At 43.6% G+C, this 22,004-nt stretch overlaps 1 protein-coding gene across 1 annotated transcript in view; it reads left to right on the forward strand.

Annotated features, from left to right (window-relative positions):
• Positions 1 to 7,507: 7,507 nt before the first annotated feature.
• The window catches only part of lrp12 (low density lipoprotein receptor-related protein 12), a 70,637-nt gene continuing 56,140 nt past the window's right edge, over positions 7,508 to 22,004 (forward strand). Inside the window, exons 1-2 of the mRNA XM_078216664.1 lie at positions 7,508 to 8,053; positions 21,629 to 21,691. Coding sequence (XP_078072790.1) covers positions 7,954 to 8,053; positions 21,629 to 21,691 — 163 coding nt within the window. The 5' untranslated portion in view covers positions 7,508 to 7,953. The remainder of the gene's footprint in view (positions 8,054 to 21,628; positions 21,692 to 22,004) is intronic.

A 22,004-nucleotide genomic window follows, 5' to 3' on the forward strand; every position in this document is an offset into this window, starting at 1 on the left:
CATTTCATCTGAAAAATGGAAAATTCTACCCACGACTCTCAATTTTGGGGAAAGATACATTTTTTTAAACATGTAATTGTAATCCTTATCTAATGTTTTCAATCTAAACTGTTAGTCTCATCAGCCCCCAGCGTAGGACAAAATTAAACAATCTAAATGAGACATTCTCAGTGAGTACACCAAGGGGTTCTGTAGCACTGTAATTGTCAGTCACAGAGTTGAATTAGATCTTACCATGATCCAATTAGGGAATAATGAATAACAAAATGTCTGTATCAGGAATTCTACCACAGAACCAAAGTTCAGAGCTAAATCTGTCAGTAGCAGTGTTGGTCAACCTACAGCTCATCTGGATTCTGAGTGTGGCCCATGAGTCATTTTGGTGAACGTTGTCCATGCGCAAGGTTTCCACCTTCCTACCAGTATGACTGCAGTGATACCCACATAAAGCAAAGGTAAGTGAAGCGAAGTGCGTGCTGATCTCACACAACGTTGACTGTGAGAGCCGTGTTTTCTTTCTGTTTCCGAAGTGTAAATATTTCTTTTGTTTTTACCATTTGAAGTTGATGACATATATGAAGCAGTGGGCGGCACGGTAGCGCAGTGGTTAGCACTGCTGCTTCACAGCTCCAGGATCCCGGGCTCGGGTCACTGTCTGTGTGGAGTTTGCACATTCTCCTCATGTCTGCGTGGGTTTCCTCCGGGTGCTCCAGTTTCCTCCCACAGTCCAAAGATGTGCGGGTTAGGTTGATTGGCCAGGTTAAAAATTGCCCCTTAGAATCCTAAAATGCGTAGGTTAGAGGGATTAGCAGGTAAATATGTGGAGGTAGGGCCTGGGTGGGATTGTGGTCGGTGCAGACTCGATGGGCCGAATGGCACTGCACTGTAGGGTTTCTATGATTCTATGAAAGGTTAAGCATTTTTTATAACTATGAAATATTTGGCGAGTACTTCATCTTATTTATGAAGTCATGCTTAGTCAATGAGCTCGATTTCAATCTTGCAGCCTGCTGAGATGAAGGAGGGCCACTCATGCAACCCACTCACTAGCCAAGGTTGTCAATTAGTGGTCAGTATCATTATGAGAAAATATTTTTCTTTGCAATTCAAGGCAAAGGACACTTGTACTGAGGAATGAAAAACTTGTTAATTAAGCACTGTGAGCGTCAAGTATATTTAGATCAAGTGTAATGAGGTGAGATGCAGAGTAAAATCTCTCTTTACCATGTTTGAATAATTTTCCTCAGCCCCAACTCCAGTTGAGCACTCTCACTTACACTAGTGCGTTTTTTTTTCTAATCTTTTACAATAGGCTTGTGGCTTCCAAGAGATTTTGTGCCAATTAGTGTCAGGTTGGAGGAGGTTTTGAATTGTAGGACAATGCCCACAAGGAGCTGTATTCAGGCTGTTCAAACTCTTCACTCTGGGTTAGGCATGGACCTAGATACCAAAGTTTTTGAAGTGTCTCTGGATCAAGTGGCAATAATTAAATTAAAAATAACTAATGATAATTCAACAGAAAATAATGGATGATAAAGAATTAGTAATAGAGCTTTGTTTAATCTTATCTGCTCTTATTTATGACATCATGGAATTCTGAAGATTAAACCGTAACCTTAATATCAACTCCCTACAATGTGTGATTCTGTTGTCTCAACTAGCCCTAACTTGTATGCTGATTATAGGACACTTATTTCCTTTCGAAAATTAAGTTTTAGTATTATGTTATTGATGGGAGTAATATTTTATAGATTGGTTTCAGTAGTAACCCCTCTCTGTCTTCCACTCTACATGATGTTACCTGGACATCACATCATCTGCTGTCATCCAAGGTCAAGTGGATCCTAAATCCTAACGTCCCTTTCTATCAGTTTTGGCAATCATCAGTTAGTCTCCTACAGTAACAATCCAAACTACCATATCCATCACTTGCATCACAGATTCCCGTAAGTTAATTCCTCTAATCTTCTCCCCATCCCTCTTTCATCTTCCGCTATCCATTTTCTGACCCCTTTGCAGGTTTTCAATCACTGCCTCACTCCATTTTGCCCTCCAGAATGTTTTCTCTCTTGCAAATAAAACTATCCAGTACCTCATTTTGAAAAAGTTTATTGATATCCTGCATCTGAAAGAAATTGGCTCACAAGTAGTGACTCTTACTGCCTCAAGCACCTGCACTTTGCACTACTGCTCCTTCCGGACTGCAAAGGGTTGCGTTGTCAAATTATCTAGTCCATCTTTCACCCCAGTCTTCATTGCCCAGTGCTTTCTCAGCAAAACTGCACTTCATTCCTGATTCCTGATGCGGGCGGCACGGTAGCACAGTGGTTAGCACTGCTGCTTCACAGCTCCAGGGACCTAGGTTCGAATCCCGGCTCGGGTCGCTGTCTGTGTGGAGTTTGCACATTCTCCCTGTGTCTGTGTGGGTTTCCTCCGGGTGCTCCGGTTTCCTCCCACAGTCCAAAGATGTGCGGGCTAGGTTGATTGGCCATTCTAAATTGCTCCTTAGTGTCCCGGGTTGCATAGGTTAGAGGGGTTAGTGGGTAAATATGTAGGGATATGTGGATAGGGCCTGGGTGGGATTGTGGTTGGTGCAGACTCGATGGGCCGAATGGCCTCTTTCTGCACTGTAGGATTCTATGATTTAATTTCCACCTCTCAAACTGTCTGTTTACTCTGGCTGAACTGGGTCTTCACAATCTCAATCTCCAATTGGATGTTGAACAGTATCTTGGTGGCACAGTGGTTAGCACTGTTGCCTGACTGTGCCAGGGACACAGGTTCAATTCCAGCTCAGGTGACTGTGTGGAGTTTGCACATTTTCTTCATGTCTGTGTGGGTTTCCTCCGGGTGCTCCAGTTTCCTCCCACACTCCAAAGATGTGCGGGTTAGGTTGATTGGCCATGATAAATTGCCCCTGAGCATCGGGGGGATTAGAAGGGTAATTATTTGGGGTTACGGGGATAGGGTTTGGGTGGGATTGTTGTCAGGATAGGCTCAGTGGGCCTCCTTCTACACTATAGATATTCTATTCTATGATTCAATCATTAACTGTTTCCTCCTACCTCTGTGACATTAACTATGTCTGCGTTGAAATCTTTACCTCTGCTTTTATTATTTTCAGACTTAACTTCTCCAGTGCCCTCCTTATCATTCTCCTCAGCTCAATTCAACCAAACTCTCACTTATCCAAAGCTTCCCAAATCCTGCCCTGGTCTATGGCTTCCTTATCTGTCATTCATATCTTTCAAAATCCTCATTAGAGTTTGCAAATCCCTCCAGGACCTGGCCCCAACTTACCCTTGCAAACTCCTTCACCTTACATGCCAATCTGTGTAATTTATGCTCCAATATGGATTCCTTTTTTATTCTTTCATGGGATGTGGGCATCACTGGCTAGGCTGGCATTTATTGTCCATCCCTAATTACCTTTGACAAGGTGGTGGTGAGCTGCCTGAACTCTGCAGACCAGGTGATGCAGAAAAACCCATGGTCCCACCCTGTGCCATTAGTCTGCTCCATATTTGAAAGCACAATGCTCAGCGTTTTGACCCTACTCTCTAGCACCCTACCCCCTATCCTTTGCTACTTCCCTCTGACCTTTAGAAACTTTATCAAACTCTATCTTTTAAATCATGCATTCATTCATCTTTTCTTACTCTTCTACTGCTTGACATTTGTTGCTGAGTAGGGATGTTTTCTCTGGTAAATGTGTAATATAAATACACATTCTATGCCGTTTAATCAATAACCTTTCAGCACTCATTTTAATGGCCGTTAACATTATTTTTGCTGTAATGGCATTTTGTAAGAAAATCTTCCAATAACAACTTAAATTTATATAACATGTCCAACATAGTGAAATGTCCCAAGGGATTTTCACAGAAGCATTAGCAGTTCAAATTTGCCACCATGCCACATGGGGAGATACTCTGACAGTTGGCAAATAGCTTTATAGTGGAGGGCTTTGAAGAATGTCTTAAAAGAGAGAGAGAGATTGGGAGGTTAAGGGAGGGAATATCAGAGTTTGTCACCTGGACAATTGAAGTCAACATTCAAATTTTGGGGCAAAGGTGCACATGCAGAATTAGAGGAACACAAGAGTTCTCGGCAGATTGTATAGTTGATGGAGGTTACAGAAAGAAGGGGTAATGTCATGTCATTGAACAGAAGGATGAGAATTGTAAATGTGAGGTATTGCTGGGCTGGAATCAATGTAAATCAGTGAGAACATGGGTGATGGTAAGGATTTGGTGTAAATTAGGATGCAGACAGCAAAGCATTGGATGAGCTGAAATTTACAGAAAGAGGAGGATGGGAGGCTGGCCAGGATTATAAATGATGTGGAGATGCCGGCGTTGGACTGGGGTAAGCACAGTAAGAAGTCTCACAACACCAGGTTAAAGTCCAACAGGTTTATTTGGTAGCAAATACCATAAGCTTTCGGAGCAATGCTCCTTCGTCAGATGGACCATCTGACGAAGGAGCATTGCTCCGAAAGCTTATGGTATTTGCTACCAAATAAACCTGTTGGACTTTAACCTGGTGTTGTGAGACTTCTTACCAGGATTATAAACACAGTAAGAGTTTTGACAACACCAGGTTAAAGTCCAACAGGTTTATTTGGTAGCAAATGCCATTAGCTTTCGGAGCACTGCCCCTTTGTCAGATGGAGTGGAAATCTGCTCTCAAACAGGGCACAGAGACACAAAGTCAAGTTACAGAATACTGATTAGAATGCGAATCTCTACAACCAACCAGGTCTTAAAGATACAGACAATGTGAGCGGAGGGAGCATTAAGCACAGGTTAAAGAGATGTGTATTGTCTCCAGACAGGACAGCCAGTGAAATTCTGCAAGTCCAGGAGGCAAGCTGTGGGGGTTACTGATACCTTCACGACACACGACAGCGCAGAGTCGCTGAACAGAAACTGATAGCCAAGTTCTGCACATGAGGACAGCCTAAACCGGGATGTTGGGTTTATGTCACACTATCAGTAACCCTCACAGCTTGCCTCCTGGCGGGTTTACTGTGACTGTGAAAATGAATCATTTTTCCATTTACATTACTTTGTTGTGAATTTATATTTATTTCATCAAGTTTCTGAACAACCCAATACTTGGAACAATTGCAAAGTAAAACAAAATCCAAAATCTTTCTTTTACTTAAATGTTTTAACCAGATATTTGGAATGCTGCATGCTTATCACACTTCACTCTGGCATTAGAAGTCACACATGTCACTAAACAAACTGAAGTAATTTATTTTATTAAAGAGAAACTGGTTTCACTTTGTCCAACTTAAAAATATTCTCAACCCTCTTATTTGAACAGTTTCCTCTCCAGAAAGTCATTCTAAACATCAGAAAAGATTATCTGACAATCAGTCCTCCTGCTACATAAAGGTGTCAAATCTCTCTTTGTGGTAGCAAATGCCTCTAAATCAGAAGATTGCATGCTCAATTTCCAATCCAGAGACTTGAGCACTTCATCTTGACTGACACTTGAGTGAATAATCAGGGGTTCAGTACTGTTGGCAGCGTTATCATTTAGATCATTAAACCTAATCTCTCATATGGATGTGGAAGACCCCAGGGCACTAGTCAAAGAAGAGCAGGGGATTAATGCCAGTGCCCCGACCAATATTTAACCCTCAATCAACATCACTAACACCGGTTATCTGCTCAGGATCTCATTGCAATTTCCGGGCGCTTACTGTGCACAAGTTGGCTGCTGTGTTTTCTTACAACTGTTTCAAAAGTACTTCATTGGCTGGAAAACAATTTAAGGAGCTGAGCACATTAAAGGCACAATATGCAAGTTTTTTTCCATCTTTCTATTTATAATGCCAACAAAATGTAAGCAGGAAGAGCTTGTTATTACAATATGTATGACAATATATGACATATGTTTGAAAGGGTCCTGATCAGGTTCCTAAGCCAGTTAAAACCACACTAAAAGTTTGTGATCTGAAATGTTACACTAAAGCACTGGCTTTGTTACTCACTGACAAATTTATCTTACATTGTTGCATCAAGTTGCAGGTACTATCTTCAAACAAATCCTATTATTTGTTCCAATGAAAAGATACAACAGCTGCTTGAAAACTAAACTAGAATTCAATTAGCATCGAGGAGGAATAAGGTTCTGAAAATCCCCATTTCAAATGTTATGAGAATAAAAAAACTGCAATTTTGGATTTTGAAAAGCCTTGGATGAATAAGTGAATACCAACAAAGCCTGGATAAAGAGATTGAGTGTAGACTGAATGGAGAGGAGGGAGGGCTGTCACTGAGTGTAGATTTTGTTTAGAGGGGAGAGGGCTGTCACTGGGATTGAGTTAACAGGGAAGAGGGCTGTCACTGTGTGTAAATTGAGGGGTTGGAAGTTGGGTGTAGTGTGGATGGAAGGGAAAGGGTGAGTGGTTTGTTGGAAGGGGGAGTGGGAGTGTGGGGTGAGTGAGGGGGTGGGATACTGTGTACTGGATGGGGGAGTGAGGGGATGGGGGTGCTGTGTTGGGGGATGTGGAGGAGTGAGGGGGTAGGAGGAATGAGGGGGTGGAGTGTTGTGTTGGGGTGTGGGGAGTGAGGGGGTGGAGTGTTGCGTTGATGTGGGGGTGGCGTGTTGGGGTTGTGGGGGGGAGTGAGGGTGCTGTATTGGAAGTGTGGGGGGGAGTGGGAGTGTTGTGCTGGGCTGAGTGAGGGGGTGGGGGTGAGTGAGGGGATGATGTGTTGGGGGTGTGGGGGGAGAGGGGATGATGTGTTGGGGGTGTGGGGGGAATGAGGATGCTGTGTTGGGAGTGTGGGGGTGGTGTGTTGGGAGTGAGGGTGCTGTGCTGGGGTGGGGGGGGAGTGAGGGGGTGGTGGGGCATGAGGTGGTGGGGTAGTGTGAGGGGATGATGTGTTGGGGGTGTGGGGGGAGAGGGGATGATGTGTTGGGGGTGTGGGGGGAGAGGGGGTGATGTGTTGGGGGTGTGGGGGGAATGAGGATGCTGTGTTGGGAGTGTGGGGGTGGTGTGCTGGGAGTGAGGGTGCTGTGCTGGGGTGGGGGGAGTGAGGGGGTGGTGGGGCATGAGGTGGTGGCGTAGTGTGAGGGGATGATGTGTTGGGGGTGTGGGGGGAGAGGGGATGATGTGTTGGGGATGGTGTGTTGGGAGTGAGGGTGCTGTGCTGGGGTGGGGGGGAGTGAGGGGGTGGTGGGGCATGAGGTGGTGGCGTAGTGTGAGGGGATGATGTGTTGGGGGTGTGGGGGGAGAGGGGATGATGTGTTGGGGGTGTGGGGGGAGAGGGGATGATGTGTTGGGGGTGGTGTGTTGGGAGTGAGGGTGCTGTGCTGGGGTGGGGGGGGTGTGTTGGGGTGGGGGGGAGTGAGGGGATGAGGGTCTGATGGGGTGGGGGGGAGTGAGCGGTTGAGGGGTTGTGTTAGGGCTGTGGGGGGAGGGCTTGGAGTTGGGATGTGCGTTGGGGGCGGGGCAGTCACAGCCCCGCCCCCTCTGTCTGCTGCTGACGTTCTCCGTCTGCTGACATTTCACCCCCGGCGGAGCCCCTGCCAGGGAGCGAGGAGGAGGGGGAGAGTGTGAGTGGGGATCCGGAGGAGACTGTGAGGAAGAGGGAGGGAGAGACAGAGACAGAGACAGCCTGCGGTGTGGAAGGCCGGACAACGGAGAGTGATTCCTGAGAGAAGGATCGCTCTGTGCCGGGCTGTATCTGGGCTCCGGGACCGCCGGGTTGGGGGGCAGGAGAGGCCCGGAGCCGCAGTGCTTTGTGCGGCCGGGGAGTGGAGGTGTGTTTGGGGCCGGGCAGGGGAGGTGTGTTAGGGGGGGGGGGCGGTTGCAGGGCCGGCAGGGGTGATGCTGTCTGTGTGCGGCGGGCGGAGGGCAGCCGCTGTCGGCTGCCAGTTGTTGTGAAGCTCTCCCTGTCTCCAGGCCCCTCACTGCCCTCCCAGCCCCTGGTTATGGCCCTTAGCCGCTGCGGCCAGAGAACTCTCTTATCCCCCTGTCCGACTCTGGGGATTGGGACATTAACGCTCATCATTCTTCTCTTCACCTTCACTGGTGAGTACTGAGCTTTAATCTGATTCCATTTCACCCAGAGACACAGAGAGAGATCATTGTTCTGTCTTGTTCCACTTCAGGGAGAGAGGACACCGACGCTGTTGTATCCTGCTCATTTTCCAGCTGCTAAATCAGTCTCTCTGGATTGGTTTTTATTCTGTTTTGTATTCAATGTAAACCCTGTGAGATCTCGAGGCATGCACACACATGTAAACACACACACTCTGGCACACAAAGGGGGACTTGAAGTTTTAAAATTTGTAAGATCAGATCCGCCTGATGTTCTTCAATGAGGAAACAAAGAGAGTGATTTCATGTGATAATATGTGAACATTACAGATAGTAGATGGTTTAATCCCTTGCTATTTTCTCTCGTCTCTATGTTTAGGTGTCCATGTCTGAGCCGACAATTATTAGTTAACTTGCTTCAAGGTCTCTCTTCGAGATCTGCTCTATAAGCAGATGCTGGACAATATTTGATTAGTCTGGGTTGACCTTCCTGCTTTTTGTTTTCTATTATTGGGGAAGAGCCTCCACTTGATATTCCCCTTAAGAAGCAGTTTGGGATCATGAATCTGCCATGGGTTGTGGCTGTGAATCTGTATTTCTTCTTCTGGTGTGGCGTGCATGTCTCCTCTTACCCCCACCCTTTTGTTGAAAGTATATTAAAATTATGAAACGTTTTCTATTTGAGATTTGTTCTTGTTGTAATTTTTTGATTTTGCCTCTCTGCCCATAGTATGCCTTTAATTAATGTGGTAGACTAATGCAGTTTAAAAATATTCCGTTGGGATATTGAAACATTTATGTGCAGATTATATTAAATTACCTACCTGACCCATAGACTGTGGAAGCACAACATGTACATGTCTAGAATTTTCATTCAGTTTTCTTGATTGGAAGCTTGCAACTTGAAGCTAATTTGTATGGTGATCCTTGCAGCAACAGTGAAAAAGCTTGTATGGTTCCTGGGCAGATTTAACATATTGGTACAATTGCAGTTTATGAAGAATAAGTTGTTCATGAATGTTTTAATGAAACATTATCTTTAAATATGTTTAAATAATTGCCATAAATTAACAATATTGCCTTATAGCCACCTGCAACTTCATTCTGTTGTGGCTCAAAGCTCTCTCTCCTGATACAACCTATGTTTAAATGACCAGCATCTATAAATTAAAGTCACCATAGTCCCAGATGACCATAGGCTGCTCTCCCCTTTGAAGGCGATTTAACCTGAGTACTACCACACCTCAGATATGGTGGAAAGTTGAGAAGGCAAGCCTTCATGAATACCTAAGTCAATACGGGAATTGAACCCACGCTGTTGGTGTCACTCTGTGCCACGAACCAGCAATCCAACCATGTATTACTAAGTGTTTTATATATTCACCTGGAAATAGGGGAACTTTGCATGCTCATGATTGTCATTCTCTAAAGCATAATAACAGTGCTGTTTGGTACATCATGACATCTAATATTGTGCTTTTCCAATGTGATCACCATACCGTGAATTTCTTAGACCTCATACACCTCCCTAAACCCTGTCCAGATTCTAACCAGGCTTTTAATCTTTTTCCATTATCTCTTGCTCTTTGGCTTGCGTTTTTGGACCGTTTTCTATAAAAATGGCAGTTTTTGAAAGTGTTGAATGCAATGTATGGTCTCATCATTGTCAAGGATAATTTATTTTAACAACCAAATGGGCTACTCACATTATACTAGTAGTTGATAACCTACTTTGGTACTGATATTTTGTTATGTGATCATTCTGTTCAGCCCAACTTTTTATATATTCAGGCTGAGGTCATTTCCACCTGACAACCACTTAACAATTGGAGAGCAGGCATTCAATGCAATAAATACTTCCTCAGTTGAAATTAGTCAACTAAGCTTCTAATGTTTTATTAACCCAAACTTTGCTTTGTAGTCATCCTAAAGTTTGATCCTTTGCAGACTGATTTCATTTTAATCTTGCTGAGCGAGCACTTAACACACAAGAGAATCCAGTTGCAAAGGGTGCAGATAGAGTTCAGCAAGAAATGTCATTGAGGGAGGGAGGTAGATTGCCCCCAAGTGATCTGCCTGTCATTTTTTAGGATTAGAAGATTGCAGCTTTAAGCAATCTGCTGGAAGTCAAAAGGTTTTATACTGTTGCTAAAAACAGTTGACGTGGAGTACATTGTATTCATGATTTAAGTTGACTCATTTGCCAAGAGTTCTGATGAATCACGGCAGATTTCAACACTAGTTCAGTATACATTAGCAAATGTTGTAGGAGGACTGCCCACATCCAGGTTCACTTCAGCTTTTATTGTGTTGTGCACTTGGAGGGAAAGGGTTTTTGTATATGCTACCTTTTATTCCAGGGAATGAAATTAAGAATATCACTTGCTGATTCTTGTACAGGGTGATGCTCTATGGTACCAGTCATCATCTTATTGGTTAATGATGACATTGAAAAAGGAGGAAAATGACATCTGTGTTTCACATTAGAACCATAGGCAAAGCCTTAATTAATATGTATACCATCAAAGCATTGTCTTTTGTATTCACTGGCAAGGACAGTATTAATTTCCCATCCCTAATTGCTCATTGGATGGTGGTGATCCACCTTCATGAATTCTGTAGACCATGTAGATGCAGAGGAAAGGATTGCAAAGATGATTCTGGATAGGAGCGAAAGTTACTGTGTTTACCCCAGTCCAATGCCGGCATCTCCACATCAGGAGCGAAAGTAACAGGGTAGTTGTTATGGGGGACTTTAACTTTACAAATATTGACTGGAAAAGCTATAGTTCGAGTACTTTAGAGGGGTCAGTTTTTGTCCAATGTGTGCGGGAGGGTTTCCTGACACAGTATGTAGATAGGCCAACAAGAGGCGAGGCCACATTGGATTTGGTACTGGGTAATGAACCAGACCAGGTGTTAGATTTGGAGGTAGGTGAGCACTTTGGTGATAGTGACCACAATTTGGTTACGTTTACTTTAGCGATGGAAAGGGATAGGTATATACCGCAGGGCAAGTGTTATAGCTGGGGGAAAGGAAATTATGATGCTATTAGGCGAGATTTAGGATGCATAGGTTGGGGAAGGAAACTGCAGGGGATGGGCACAGTTGAAATGTGGAGCTTGATCAAGGAACAGCTACTGCGTGTCCTTGATAAGTATGTACCTGTCAGGCAGGGAGGAAGTGGTCGAGTGAGGGAACTGTGGTTTACTAAAGAAGTTGAATCTCTTGTGAAGAGGAAGAAGGAGACCTATGTAAAGATGAGACGTGAAGGCTCAGTTAGGGCGCTTGAGAGTTACAAGTTAGCCAGGAAGGACCTAAAGAGAGAGTTAAGAAGAGCCAGGAGGGGACATGAGAAGTCTTTGGCAGGTAGGATCAAGGAAAATCCTAAAGCTTTCTATAGGTATGTCAGGAATAAAAGAATGACGAGGGTAAGATTAGGGCCAGTCAAGCACAGCAGTGGGAAGTTGTGCGTGGATTCTGAAGAGATAGGAGAGGCGCCAAATGAATATTTTTCGTCAGTATTCACGCAGGAAAAAGACAATGTTGTCGAGGAGAATACTGAGATACAGGCTATTGGACTAGATGGGATTGAGGTTAATAAAGAGGAGGTGTTAGCAATTCTGGAAAGTGTGAAAATAGATAAGTCCCCTGGGCCGGATGGGATTTATCCTAGGATTCTCTGGCAGGCTAGGGAGGAGATTGCAGAGCCTTTGGCTTTGATCTTTATGTCGTCATTGTCCACAGGAATAGTGCCAGAAGACTGGAGGATAGCAAATGTTGTCCCCTTGTTCAAGAAGGGGAGTAGAGACAACCCTGGTAATTATAGACCAGTGAGCCTTACTTCTGTTGTGGGCAAAGTTTTGGAAAGGATTATAAGAGATAGGATTTATAATTATCTAGAAAGGAATAATTTGATTAGGGATAGTCAACACGGTTTTGTGAAAGGTAGGTCGTGCCTCACAAACCTTATTGAGTTCTTTGAGAAGGTGACCAAAGAGGTGGAGGAGGGTAAAGCAGTTGATGTGGTGTATATGGATTTCAGTAAAGCATTTGGTAAGGTTCCCCACGGTAATCTATTGCAGAAAATACGGACGCATGGGATTGAGGGTGATTTAGCGGTTTGGATCAGGAATTGGCTAGCTGTAAGAAGACAGATGGTGGTGGTTGATGGGAAATGTTCATCCTGGAGTTCAGTTACTAGCGGTGTACCGGAAGGATCTGTTTTGGGTCCACTGCTGTTTGTCATTTTTATAAATGACCTGGATGAGGGCGTAGAAGGATGGGTTAGTAAATTTGCGGATGACACTAAAGTTGGTGGAGTTGTGGGCAGTGTGGAAGGTTGTTGCAGGTTACAGAGGGACATAGATAAGCTGCAGAGCTGGGCTGAGAGGTGGCAAATGGAGTTCAATGCGGAAAAGTGTGAGATGATTCACTTTGAAAGGAGTAGCAGGATTACAGAGTACTGGGCTAATGGTAAGATACTTGGTGGTGTGGATGAACAGAGAGATCTTGGTGTCCATGTGCATAGATCCGTGAACGTTGGCACCCAGGTTGATAGGGTTGTTAAGAAGGCGTACGGAGTGTTAGCTTTTATTGGTAGAGGGATTGAGTTTCGGAGCCAGGAGGTCATGTTACAGCTGTACAAAACTCTGGTGCGGCCGCACTTGGAGTATTGCGTACACTTATGGTTGCCGCATTATAGGAAGGATGTGGAAGCATTGGAAAGGGTGCAGAGGAGATTTGTTAGGATGTTGCCTGGTATGGTGGGAAGGTCTTATGAGGGAAGGCTGAGGGACCTGAGGTTGTTTTCGTTAGAGAGAAGAAGGTTAAGAGGTGACTTAATAGAGGCATACAAGATGATCAGAGGATTAGATAGGGTGAATAGTGAGAGCCTTTTTCCTCGGATGGTGATAGCTAGACGAGGGGACATAGCTTTGAATTGAGGGGTGATAGATACAGGACAGATGTTAGAGGTAGGTTCTTCACTCAGAGAGTAGTAAGGGCGTGGAATGCCTTGCCTGCAGCAGTAGTGGACTCGCCAACATTAAGGGATTAGAGATTATAAAGAGCTAGGATTCAAATTAAAAAACAGGTCCTCAAGGGTCATAATCTCCGGATTACTGCCCGAGCCACGTGCAAATTGGCATAGGGAGGCAAGAATAAGGGAAGTTAACACGTGGCTGAAAGAGTGGTGTGGGAAAGAGGGGTTCTTTTTCATGGGACACTGGCATCAGTTTTGGGGCAGGGGGGACCTATACCGTTGGGATGGTCTCCACCTGGACCGAGCTGGGATCAGTGTTCTGGCGAAGAGAGTAAATAGGGTGGTCAATAGGACTTTAAACTAGAGATTGGGGGGGAAGGGAAAGTCAGGGAACCGAGAGGTGAAGGAATCAGTGGGAAGCGTAGCTGCTTAGGATTACAAAAAATCACGAAAAGACAGCGCTCAGGAGAGGTTACGATAGTCCCCATCTCACAAAATATGACACAGTGTCTGGAAAGGCTCAGTAAACCAAGGTCCACCACACTACGAAAACAAAAAGGGACGGTCAATAGGGAATTAAAGGTGCTATATTTAAATGCCCGCAGTGTCCGGAACAAGGTAGATGAGCTTGTGGCCCAGATTGTGACTGGCAGGTATGATGTGGTAGGCATCACAGAGACGTGGTTGCAGGGGGTTCAGGACTGGCAGTTAAACATCCAGGGATTCACAACCTATCGAAAAGACAGAGAGGTGGGTAGAGGGGGCGGGGTTGCCTTGTTAATTAGAAATGAAATTAAATCAATAGCACTAAACGACATAGGGTCAGACGATGTAGAGTCTGTGTGGGTAGAGTTGAGGAACCACAAAGGCAAAAAAACCATAATGGGAGTTATGTACAGGCCTCCTGACAGTGGTCAGGACCAGGGGCACAAAATGCACCACGAAATAGAAAGGGCATGTCAGAAAGGCAAGGTCACAGTGATCATGGGGGATTTCAATATGCAGGTGGACTGGGTAAATAATGTTGCCAGTGGACCCAAAGGAAGGGAATTCATTGAATGTTTACAGGATGGCTTTTTGGAACAGCTTGTGATGGAGCCCACGAGGGAACAGGCTATTCTGGACTTAGTGTTATGTAATGAGCCAGACGTGATAAAAGATCTTAAAGTAAGTAAGCAGTGATCATAATATGGTAGAATTCAGTCTGCAATTTGAAAGAAGGAAGGCAGAATCAGATGTGAAGGTTCTACAGTTAAATAAAGGTAATTACAGGCGCATGAGGGAGGAACTGACAAAAATCGACTGGAAGCAGAGCCTAGTGGGAAAGACAGTAGAACAGCAATGGCAGGAGTTTCTGGGAGTAATTGAGGACACAGTGCAGAGGTTCATCCCAAACAAAAGAAAGGTTATCAGAGGAGGGATTAGGCAGCCATGGCTGACAAAGGAAGTCAGGGAATGCATCAAGGCAAAAGAGAGAGCCTATAATGTGGCAAAGAGTAGTGGGAAGTCAGAAGATTGGGAAGGCTATAAAAACAAACAGAGGATAACAAAGAGAGAAATAAGGAAGGAGAGGATCAAATATGAAGGTAGGCTAGCCAGTAACATTAGGAATGATAGTAAAAGTTTCTTTAAATACATTAAAAACAAATGGGAGGCAAAAGTAGACATTGGGCCGCTCCAAAATGACGCTGGTAATCTAGTGATGGGAGACAAGGAAATAGCTGAGGAACTTAATAAGTACTTTGCGTCAGTCTTCACAGTAGAAGACATGAGTAATATCCCAACAATTCAGGAAAGTCAGGGGGCAGAGTTGAATATGGTTGCCATCACAAAGGAGAAAGTGCTAGAGAAACTAAAAGGTCTGAAAATTGATAAATCTCCGGGCCCAGATGGGCTACATCCTAGAGTTCTAAAGGAGATAGCTGAAGAAATAGTGGAGGCGTTAGTTATGATCTTTCAAAAGTCACTGGAGTCAGGGAAAGTCCCAGAGGATTGGAAAATCGCTGTTGTAACCCCACTGTTCAATAAGGGAACAAGAAAAAAGATGGAAAATTATAGGCCAATTAGCCTAACCTCAGTTGTTGGCAAAATTCTAGAATCCATCGTTAAGGATGAGATTTCTAAATTCTTGGAAGTGCAGGGTCGGATTAGGACAAGTCAGCATGGATTTAGTAAGGGGAGGTCGTGCCTGACAAACCTGTTAGAGTTCTTTGAAGAGATAACAAATAGGTTAGACCAAGGAGAGCCAATGGATGTTATCTATCTTGACTTCCAAAAGGCCTTTGACAAGGTGCCTCACGGGAGACTGCTGAGTAAAATAAGGGCCCATGGTATTCGAGGCAAGGTTCTAACATGGATTGACGATTGGCTGTCAGACAGAAGGCAGAGAGTTGGGATAAAAGGTTCTTTCTCAGAATGGCAACCGGTGACAAGTGGTGTCCCGCAGGGTTCAGTGTTGGGGCCACAGCTGTTCTCTTTATATATTAACGATCTAAATGACGGGACTGGGGGCATTCTGGCCAAGTTTGCCGATGATACAAAGATAGGTGGAGGGGCAGGTAGTATTGAGGAGGTGGGGAGGCTGCAGAAAGATTTAGACAGTTTAGGAGAGTGGTCCAAGAAGTGGCTGATGAAATTCAACGTGGGCAAGTGCGAGGTCTTGCACTTTGGAAAAAAGAATAGAGGCATGGACTATTTTCTAAACGGTGACAAAATTCATAATGCTAAAGTGCAAAGGGACTTGGGAGTCCTAGTCCAGGATTCTCTAAAGGTAAACTTGCAGGTTGAGTCTGTAATTAAGAAAGCAAATGTAATGTTGTCATTTATCTCAAGAGGCTTGGAATACAAAAGCAGGGATGTACTTCTGAGGCTTTATAAAGCACTGGTTAGGCCCCATTTGGAGTACTGTGAGCAATTTTGGGCCCCACACCTCTGGAAGGACATACTGGCATTGGAGCGGGTCCAGCGGAGATTCACACGGATGATCCCAGGAATGGTAGGCCTGACATACGATGAACGTCTGAGGATCGTGGGATTATATTCATTGGAGTTTAGGAGGTTGAGGGGAGATCTGATAGAAACTTACAAGATAATGAACGGCTTAGATAGGATGGACGTAGGGAAGTTGTTTCCATTAGCAGGGGAGACTAGGACGCGGGGGCACAGCCTTAGAATAAAAGGGAGTCACTTTAGAACAGAGATGAGGAGAAATTTCTTCAGCCAGAGAGTGGTAGGTCTGTGGAATTCATTGCCACAGAGGGCTGTGGAGGCCGAGACGTTGAGCGTCTTCAAGACAGAAATTGATAAATTCTTGATTTCTCGAGGAATTAAGGGCTATGGGGAGAGAGTGGGTAAATGGAGTTGAAATCAACCATGATTGAATGGTGGAGTGGACTCGATGGGCCGAATGGCCTTACTTCCGCTCCTATGTCTTATGGTCTTAAGGGCATTTAAATGGTCATTGGATAAACATATGGATGATATTGGAATAGTGTAGGTTAGATGGGCTTTAGATTGGTTTCACTGGTCGGCGCAACATCGAGGGCCGAAGGGCCTGTACTGCGCTGTAATGTTGTGTTTTAGATGGGAGTTCCTAACTGATCAGTGATGAAGGAATGACAATATATTGTGTGTAATTTAGAGAGGAACTTGCAAATCTTCCCATGTGTCTACTGCTCTTGATCATCTTGGTTGTAGAGGTCATGAGTTTGGAACGTGCTGCCAAAGAAGTCTTGGCAAGTTGCTGCAGTGGATCCTGTCGATGGTATACACTATGTCTACTGTGTATGGGAATAAATGTTTAAGGTGGCGAGTGCGGGATTCAATTGACTGCTTTGACTTGAATGGAATTGAACTACTTGATGAATGCAGCTCCAACAACACTCTGTGCACTCTCACTCCTAATTTGTAGCTTATAGATGGTAGAAAGGCATTGAGGAGTCTGGAAGTGACTTGCACTCCAGAGGTTACCCAGCCTTTGACCTACTCTTGTATCCACAGTATTTATATGGCTGGTGCAGTTCAGTTTATGGCCAGTGCCCATCAGATGGTGGGCCATTCAGTGATAGTCGTACAATTGAATGTGAAGAGGAGGTGATTAGAATCGCTTTTGTTGGAAATAGTGTTTGCCTGGCATTTGTGTGTCACACTGTTATTTGCCATTTATTGGTCCATGTTGTATCGTTGCAAATAGGTATGAACTGCTACAGTATTTGAGAAGTTGTGAATGGCTGTTCACTGTACAATTGCAATGAACTTTCCCACTTCTGACCTTGTGATGGTGGCAAAGTCACTCATGAAGTGGCTGAAGATGGTTGGGTCGAAATCACAGTCCTGTGACCATGTCCTAGGACCAAAGTGATTGGCATCCAAGAACCACAATCATTTTGCTTTGAAGACTCCAATCAGTAAACTGTTTCTTCAGTGATTTCCATTGACATTAACTTTATGAGGGTTCCTTAATGTCATAGGTCAAATATTACTTTGATGTCAAGGGCTGTCACTCCCACCTTACCTTTCACATTCTTAATGAAAGCTGAGTGGTCCTGGCAGAAATGAAAACGAGCATAGGTAAGAGTGGCGACACTTTCATAATACTAATGGCTGAGAGTGGTTGGATTGATAGGTGTGGTAATTGGCTGGATTGGATTTGTCCTGCTTTTATGGGCAGGGTGTACCTGGGCAGTTATCCACTTTGCTGGATAGATGTAAGCATTGTAGCTATACTGGAACAGCTCTGTTAGAGACACTAGTTCTGGAGCTACAAACCTTCAATACGACAGGTGAAATGTTGTCAGGACCTTCACCATATTCAGCATTTTTTTGAGTGAAATGAATTGAATTAGCTGAAGACTGGCATAAAATGTTGGGAATTTCAGGGAGATGCTGAAATGGGCTGTTCTTGGGTACTGATGACTATGCACTGTGGAAGATATGCTTATGATTCATTCCCTGATGTCCAACATAGATACCAACACCTCTGAGTCTAGGCTTCCTGTGTTGGCCTTGCATATTACCTCCTTTGTGACCATGTAGTTTGCAGGTACACTGTAACTATATAAAAATTCATTCAGAAGTACACTAGGAAGTATCCTATATAATAGAACATAGAACAGTACAGCACAGAACAGGCCCTTCGGCCCACGATGTTGTGCCGAGCTTTATCTGAAACCAAGATCAAGCTATCCCACTCCCTATCATCCTGGTGTGCTCCATGTGCCTATCCAATAACCGCTTAAATGTTCCTAAAGCGTCTGACTCCACTATCACTGCAGGCAGTCCATTCCACACCCCAACCACTCTCTGCGTAAAGAATCTACCTCTGATATTTTATATTTTACCTCTGGTTTTTTACTCAGAGAGTGGTTGGGGTGTGGAATGGACTGCCTGCAGTGATAGTGGAGTCAGAAACTTTAGGAACATTTAAGAAGCTATTGGATAGGCACATGGAGTACTTCGGGATGATAGGGAGGAAATAGCTTGATCTGGGTTTCAGACAAAGCTCGGCACAATAATGTGGGCCATAGGCCTGTTCTGTGCTGTACTGTTCTATGTTCTATGATATCCTTCCTATATCTCCCACCATGAACCCTATAGTTATGCCCCCTTGTAATAGCTCCATCCGCCCGAGGAAATAGTCTTTGAACGTTCACTCTATCTGTCCCCTTCATCATTTTATAAACCTCTATTAAGTCTCCCCTCAGCCTCCTCCGCTCCAGAGAGAACAGCCCTAGCTCCCTCAACCTTTTCTCATAAGACCTACCCTCCAAACCAGGCAGCATCCTGGTAAATCTCCTCCGCACTCTTTCCAGCGCTTCCACATCCTTCTTATAGTGAGGTGACCAGAAATGCACACAATATTCCAAATGTGGTCTCACCAAGGTCCTGTACAGTTGCAGCATAACCCCACGGCTCTTAAACTCCAACCCCCTGTTAATAAAAGTTAACACAGTATAGGCCTTCTTCACAGCTCTATCCACTTGAGTGGCAACCTTTTAGAGATCTGTGGATATGGACCCCAAGATCTCTCTGTTCCTCCACAGTCCTCAGAACTCTACCTTTGACCCTGTAATCCACATTTAAATTAGTCCTACCAAAATGAATCACCTCAAATTTATCAGGGTTAAACTCCATTTGCCATTTTTCAGCCCAGCTTTGCATCCTATCTATGTCTCTTTGCAGCCTACAATAGGATACGAAATTCCACAATGTTGCAATGGTCTCTGGGAAGGGTAGATATAGTTAAAACCATGACTAACATTATGCTGAAAATATTATCAGGCCACCCTAATATAAAATTATCTTTGAGCCCTTGACAGATTACTCAGAAAGTTCAGCTCCTTCTCAAAAATTTCACAGCTACTTTTAGCGAGAGGAGTTTATCTTTGATCATTTATATCTAAACTTGACAGATTTGCAGAGGGCGTGGCTGAGATATTAAATGAATATGTTGCATCTATCATTACCAACGAAAGAGATGCTACCCAGGCCACTGTGTTGGAAGAGGTCAGTTAGACACTAGAAAGGGTGATGAGGAGGTATGAGTTAGGCTGTCTGCACTTAAAAGTTATAAGGCACCAGGAATGGATGAGATGCATCTAAGATACTGGGAACTGAGAATGGAAATTGTGGAGGCACTGGCCATAATTTTCCAGTCTTAGACTCGGGGGTGGTGACAGAGGACTGGAAAATTGCCAACATTATGACCTTGTTCAAAAAAGGGAGTAAATATGTGTTCATCAACTACAGGCCAGTCAGTTTAACTTTGGTGGTGGAAAAAATCCTAGAAGCAATAATTTGGGACAAAACTAATAGTCACATGGACAAATGCAGGTTAATTAAGGAAAGACAGCATGGCTTTCTTGAGGGAAAATCATGTTGACTAATTTGCATGAGCTTTTTGAAGAATGAGATTGGAGTTGATGAGGGCAATGCTGTTGATGTGGTTTTCATGGACCTCCAGAAGGCATTTGATATAGTGGCACACAACAGACTTAGCAAAATTATAGCTCACGGAGTGAAAGGGAAAGTAGCAACTGAAATTGGCTAAGTGACAGGAAACAGAGAGTAGTGATTTTGGGCTGGTGGAATGCTTGTAGTGGAGTTCTCCAGAAGTCTGTATTGGGACCCTTGCTTTTCCTGATATATATTAATAACCTAGACCTTGATGTACAGGGCACAATTTCAAAATTTGCAAATGATAGAAAATTTGGAAGTGTTGTAAACTGTGAAGAGGACGTTGTCGAATGTCACAGATACGTTGGTGGAATGGGTGGACAGGTAGCAGATGAAGTTCACTGCAGAGGAACGTGAAATGATTCATTTTGGTAGGAAGAACATGGGGAGACAATAAAAAATAAAGGCTACATCTTTAAAGCAGTTGCAGGAGCAGAGGAACATGGTGCATAAGTCATTGAAGGTGGCAGGACCAGTTGAGAGAGCAGTTAATAAAGCATACAGTATCCTCAGCTTATTAATATGTTGAACTTGTATAAGCTACTGGTTTGCCCTAAGATGGCACATTACCTCCAGTTCTGGGTGCCGCACTTTAAGAAAAATGTGAAGGTATTGCAGAGAGTGCAGGAAAAGATACGCGAGAATGAAGTTCCTCAACCCTAGAACCAGTTATGAAACTAGATTGGAGAAATTAGGACTGTTTTTCCTTGGAGAAAAGAAAGCCGAGGGGGGTATTTGGGTAGGTATTCAAAATCATGAGGGGCCTGGATGAAATAGATAAAGAGAAACTGTTTCCACTCATGAAAGGATCATTGTTTCCTGTCACTCAATCAATTTCATATCCGTGTAGATACTGTCCCTTTCATTCCATGAGCTTTAACTTTGCTCACAAGTCTGTGGTGTGGCTTCTGGATGTCATGTATGAGAGGACACAGATTGAAAGTAATTTGCAAAAGAAATATGAGAAAAACCTTTTTCATGCAGCGAATGGTTATGGTCTGGAATGCACTGCCTGAGAGTAGTGGAAATACGTTTAATCGGGGCATTCAAAAGGGAATTGGACAGTCAATGTGCAGGGTTATAAGAAGACGGGAGAATGGCACTAAATAAATTGCTCATTCAAAGAGCCTGTGCAAACACGATGGGTTGAATGCCTTCCTGCGATTTTTGTAATTCTGAGACCTTGCTTGAGCTCTCATGTTTTTAGCAACATGCTCTGTCACACTGCTTGCATTAGAGGGAATGTCCTGTTTTGCAATAGTTTTATTGCTGTCGGAGCAGTATTTTTGTATAACTTTAAATTTAGCAGAAGTAATTGTAGCTGGTCACATGATTTGCAATGATCAGTTATTCTTTCACTGCCTTAACTACTTCAGATGTAATATTAGCCATACACTGTATAGTTAAAATGCTGTTACTGATCATCATTTCTTGCTAAGATGTTTTCATTTTAACTTATTTTGGGTGATGTGATTTGTAACATACTTTGGATAGCAAACCATTGGCATACAAATATATACATATTTCTAGTTCAATTACAAAATTTTTTTAAAAAATTGAAGTAAACAAGATTTGCTTGCTGAAGTTATTAATGTGCTAAATTTATTCTTTTTTACTTTTGTTTCAGGAGACAGTGTTCTAGGAGGAAAGTATGGATCAGGAAATGCACAAATTTCACAGATCTCAGCTGGTATATTTCTATTTTTTTCAAATGATTGATTGCTCTGGGAGTGAGCTACCATTGGGTAAAAGTCTTTCTCTTCTAGGGTTCAAGGATTTCAGCTGCAATTTTATTTGGCAGTTTTCCAAGTGTGTTGTGTTTGTTGGGCTGCATGACAGATGTTGAAAGGAAGTTAGCAATGGATGTAGAAGTTGATATATGAGACTATGATAATTTAAGGGATTATTTTAATTTTGGCAGTGGAGAGTCAATAAATTCAGTATGTACGTTATAAGTGCAAATGCTGTGCAGTTTATGTTGGTGGTTATAGAAGTGAGTTATT

Source organism: Mustelus asterias, chromosome 7 (assembly GCF_964213995.1).
Source record: "Mustelus asterias chromosome 7, sMusAst1.hap1.1, whole genome shotgun sequence".
NCBI classification, from domain to species: domain Eukaryota; kingdom Metazoa; phylum Chordata; class Chondrichthyes; order Carcharhiniformes; family Triakidae; genus Mustelus; species Mustelus asterias.